Here is a 5,566-nt window from a genome sequence, read left to right as displayed (position 1 = left end):
AAGTATGATAATGGCGAACAGGGCATATGAAAAGACAAGGAAAGCCATGCAGAATTCTGGGTAGTGAGCAAATTTCTGTAGTTGGTCTATATAGTTCTCAAAAGAACAGAAAAGTAGTACCTAAGAAGTGCCACTCTGAAACACAAATCATAAAAATTTATTTAATTTTACATTTCCCATATCTATATTAAAATTCATAGAAAAAAGAAAAATCAAACTTGTATGATGGAGATCACCCTGAGTGAGCTACAAGTTCATAAATCAACCTTTCTTATTAAAAGCCTGAACCTGCCTATTGGCCTGCAATGGCTTTGCCTGAAGAGCTGGCAGTTTGTGTGTGGGAAAGGAACAGCTCCCCACACCACTGATTACAGCAGAGCTCTCAAAGATGTGTGATGCTGTGATGTCTTGGATGGCAAGACAACAGTGCAGCTAAGGACAGCATGACACATGCAGAAAACTCCTATAGAGGCAAAACTTAATCCATGGGAAAAAACAAATTTTCCATTAATCTATGAGGTAGAATGTTTCATTCCCTTGTTGCTAGGATCCTGCTCGCATCAGTGCTCTCCACTCCACTGTTCCCTGTACCATCCTGTAGCCTTTCTAGAAGCTGTATGTTCAATAAATAGTGGCAAGCTCCAGAAGATGGTGTCTTAGCCAGACAGCTTTCACCATCCTGGGATCCCCATGTATGCACTAAGACCTTGTCTTGTCTTTTTTCAATCCCGTCACCATACCCTTGGTCAGGAGATTGGGGGTCTGATCAGCCTCCAATAGTTATAGAATGGATACTTGTGGGGTCTGTAGGTGGATACTGGGCTTGAGATAATACAGCAGGGAGCACTTTGACCTTTTTTTACAATATCATTTATTAATGAAAGTATTTTCATTATTTCTTATATAATTAAATTTTAGGTAAAAAGACTTTAAAAAAGATATTTCTACTGGATGGAGAATAGAAAGAGAAAAAAAAATGACAAGATTGGAGACTTGAGACCCAAGGGGAAATTGAGTTAAGTAGGAAATTTTTGTGTCTTAGATTAAGCACAAAAGTAGAAATCAGAAATTTCAACATTAAAATGGATAACAAATCTTTGTACATTGGAGAAAATGGTGAATGAAAAGTTAAGGATAGCTCATTAATTTATTTATTTTTGGCACATAGGGAATCTTAAAATATTACATAAGCTATAGCCAGTCTGGAAAACCTTCTGTTTATGAAAAAAATCTTAAATTATTCTTAGTCATAGTAGACTTTCTTTAAACTGGGATAAGTTCCTTAGTTCTTAGGCTTCAAGATAACCCTTCACATTCAGCTGTATGTTTTGGAAAATCAGAACTATAATAAATTGCTAGATAATGTCAGAAGAAAACTAAGGATCAGTTGTAAGAGAAACTTTTCATATTATGTATTATAATAATCAAATGGAATTAATTATCAGCAAAATTGTTGCAATGGACTATTTAATGGGTTACTATGTACAGTATAATTCGATGCCTGTCGGTGAGCATCTGCTATGTGAAAGATATGTTGCTAGATATTGTGGAGACTTTAAAGAATAAAGTCCTTTTATTTGTATAATTTACAGCCTTCTGAGAACTTTAATAAATAGGTACACACACATAAACACATGGGTCCACTTTCATATAAAGGTAGAAGAGACAAAGGCAATCGCTATGAAAGTCAATGACAGATCAAACACCATTGGAATAATTATGAAAAATGTGCTGAGGAAGAACTTCAGCATGAGTTATGAGACACAAGTAGAATTTAAGGTGAGAAGTGGGTGTCAAAGCTGAAGTGGGATCAACAGTAAAGAGAACCGTTAATAGAGTAACACAGGTATAAAGGAATAGTTGGACTGGTTTTCCTGGACTACAATGGGAAGAGAAAGAAATACATTATAAGTCAAAGTTGAGCCTAAATTTTGCAAAACATTACAGGAACTGCTACTTCATTTAGTTGGGGTATCTGAAATATATAGGCAAGAGATGTTTATTTCTGTGCTTAATTTTTTTAGAGCTGAATGTTTAGAAAATTAATTAGAAGTGAATGATGTGATTTTGCACAGAAACATCAGAGGAACAGTGAGTTGGGCACCTGTTAGAATAGGATAGCTGAAAAGAATAAAAAAGATTGCTTCTGGGAAGGATTACGTCTTGGGAATGTCTGAATTGGATGATCACTATTTCTAGCCAACTCTAAAACTGGATATGTTAAAACTCCATTTTGTGATTGTTTTTTCTGACTTTGATATGGGTTTTAGGGGATTAATAATTGTCACAAATGAGTGCCTTTAGAGAATACAAGTTTGAGCATAGCTTTCTGAATCTGCTTTGTTTTCACACTGTAGATGATGGGATTCATCACAGGGGGGATGAGCAGGTACACATTAGCGATGAGGGTGGGCACAAAAGGCGGGGCACGTTTTCCAAATCTGTGAACAAAAGACAGGCTGATCAAGGGGATGTAGAATATGGCCACAGCAGTGATATGAGAGATGCAGGTGCTGAAGGCCTTTTTTCTCTCACCAGGAGAGGCAATGTCGAGAACTGAGCGAATGATCAGGACGTAGGAAATCAGGATAAAGATGGAGTCTACTCCAGCAGTAGAGATAACTGCAGTTAGTCCAAACACACTATTGATCTTTGTGTCTGAACATGACAGCTTCATCACATCAGGGTGAAAGCAGTAGGAATGGTGGAGCACATGGCTACGGCAGAAGGATAAACGCTTAAGAAGCAGGACTAGTGGTGTCAAGATGACAGTTCCCCTGATAACCACTGCCACACCAATCTGTGCAATCCTTGCATGAGTCAGAATGGTAACATACTTCAAGGGGTTAGAAATGGCCACAAAACGATCAAACGCCATAGCCAGAAGCACTGATGATTCCATGAAAGTGAAGAGGTGAATGAAGAACATCTGTGATAAACAAGCATTGAAGCTGATCTCCCGGGCATTGAGCCAGAATATTCCCAGCACAGTCACCAGTGTAGAGATGCACAAGCCAATGTCAGAGGTGGACAACATGGACAGGAAATAGTACATGGGCTCATGGAGGCTGGGCTCAGTGAGGACTACGAAGAGGATCAAGCTGTTCCCAGACAAGGCAGCAAAATAGAGGCAGCAGAACAGGATGGAGATCCATGCGTGGGCCCACTCGAGTCCAGGGACTCCCGTCAGGAGGAAAATAGGGAAGGTGGAGTTATGGAAGACTGGCATTTTGATCTTCAGGAGAGTCTGAGTTGCTAAATGTAGAATTTTAAAATCGTTTTAGTCGAAGTTTAATATGCAGTCATTACAGTACTAAATCTTTTGGAGAGTGATTTAATGAATTTGACATAATAGAACATTATCAGCATCCCAGAAACCTTCCCAATTCCCCACGTTCATTCTAATCTTCCCCAACAGTAACCATTATTCTGACTTTCAGGATCACAATTGCTTCTCCCTATTTTTGTTTTGATATAAATAGAATTATGCATTATATTCTATTTGTGCATGGTTTCTTAAACTCATTTTGTCTGTACATTCATCATTAAACTAAGATATATAATTATGTTTAATTTAATTTCTGTATATTTTGCTAAATTTAGCTCATGTTTATCATTTAATATTGTACACACTCATCTAGGATTTTCATGAATTTCTTTATCCTTTAGATTATAAACATTTATCAGTGTGATCTTATAAAACAGGGTTACTTTCAGTTAATCTTTGCTTAGTAAAGCTGCTTGTTCATAGTATATATTTAACATGTGTTGGCTAGTTGAATTTTCATTTCCTCTTTCTGAAACATTCTATTTAGCTATGATTAGGGCTCAATTTAGAAAAATAATTGATTAATTTTTACTTAGAATTTTTAAATTATTGAGCTCAAACTATCATAGCAATTTTTGTGTACCTCAGTAAGCAGAGGAACATTTCTTCAGGAAGTACATACACCTAATAATCCATCGCTGATGATGGCCAATCACCCTGCCTCATTATGTGTTCTTATCATTCTTATTAATGGGAGATGCTTCACTTCTCACAAGTTTAAAAAGCTTGGTATTCCTTAATTTGCTGCACTAAATTACTGTCTTGGCTATGATTATAGAACCTAGTTTTTTTGTGATAAAAATCAGTGAAACAAATTAAGAACTTCTTTGGTAATATATGTCAAGGCCTTTAATTTGATGTTTGATCTCTTACAAGATTAGTCAGATATACGATTTTGGGTTAAGGCTATGTTCCATATATACCATTGTAAAATTTCCTGTAGTTTTTTTCATTTGAGCCTAGTGATAAATTTAAGAGAGATTTGTGGTACTGGTGCATAAAATTTAAAGGTTTTGATATATTGTCAAAGTTCATAAAAAGGAAAGAAATGATGTTCAGAATTAATCAGAGAAAAAAAGATTTTAGAGCCTGAGCTGTTAAAAACTACATTACCTTTCTAATAATAATAACAACAGTAATACTCATGATACAATTTTAGTTCAAATATTAATAAGTCTGTACGAATAAACAAGACAAACGTGGAAAGATATATATGTTTACAAATCTCTATTTACATTTTCTATGGTTCAGAAATTAACCTATTTCAGGATTGCATTGTATTTTATGCTCCGTAATTGTGTTACTGAGGTTTATTTTTATAAAATATAAATTCTTAAACATAGTACTTCTGCATCATGGGTCTGCAAGTGCAAGGTCCTGAATTTGATCCCTGGTACCAAAAAACCCCCACAAAAATAAAAACAAAAACTTCCAAAACAAAGAACATAGTACTGTATTGAAAGCTTTAACTCAAATTAACTAATTATGGAAATTATAAGTATTGTATAAAAATGAACTATCCCCTGAAATATATTTAAATTTCTTTAGGATTTCTATTGTTTCTTTTTTTTATTGAGTTTATTGGTACAATCTAGTTCTACAATACAGTTACTTCATTAATGGGATCCTGTACCTCCATATGACAGTTCTTGGTTCTCATTTTCTCCCCTTGTCCATGCCCTCCCTTCACCCCCTCTCCACCTCCCCATTTACAAACTCTTTATTTCCATTTTTACATTTTCTCATATTTTTTCTTTTCCCTGATTTCCTTTCCCCTACCCTTCCCGCTTTCCCTACACCTTTAGCCCTTATATGTCACCCAAGATCATTTCTCACTATGTCTATTATTACACATATCTAACTGGCTACATAGTTTACTTTATGATTGTAGATTAAAATCAGTTTGATAATTTCTCCAAACATGTTACTTATTTCTGTATACTTTCAACTCTATAGGCATTCCATAGATAATGCTTTTTATTTATTCATTTTAATTTTAAAACAATCTTCTTTCAGACTAATGTCTTGAATATTAAATCCATATAACTAAATCTTTGAGTTCTCCACTTAAATTTCTTAAAGTAAGTCCAAATACAGTGTCACTGCATTAGAATTCCATCTTCTTCACACAGCCATGCCTTGTATATGTTATTTTTCCCATTTTGATTAATAGTTTCATGCTATAGAGGTATAGATCTATGGTAGCTCCATAAGTCAGGCTGCCAAATTCATAAATCT

The 5,566-nt window shown here is 35.1% G+C and overlaps 1 protein-coding gene across 1 annotated transcript; it reads right to left on the bottom strand.

The window, feature by feature from the left end:
- Nucleotides 1-2,284: 2,284 nt before the first annotated feature.
- LOC104847747 (olfactory receptor 51F2) lies at nt 2,285-3,238 on the bottom strand. Its single transcript, XM_010603319.2, has one exon. It carries the CDS (start codon nt 3,227-3,229, stop codon nt 2,285-2,287), a length of 945 nt encoding a protein of 314 aa, XP_010601621.1. The 5' UTR covers nt 3,230-3,238.
- Nucleotides 3,239-5,566: the final 2,328 nt, after the last annotated feature.

Source organism: Fukomys damarensis, unplaced genomic scaffold (assembly GCF_012274545.1).
Source record: "Fukomys damarensis isolate Sample0158 unplaced genomic scaffold, DMR_v1.0_HiC HiC_scaffold_16, whole genome shotgun sequence".
In the NCBI taxonomy this organism is placed as follows: Eukaryota; Metazoa; Chordata; class Mammalia; order Rodentia; family Bathyergidae; genus Fukomys; species Fukomys damarensis.
This window is presented reverse-complemented; position numbering and strand designations above follow the sequence as displayed.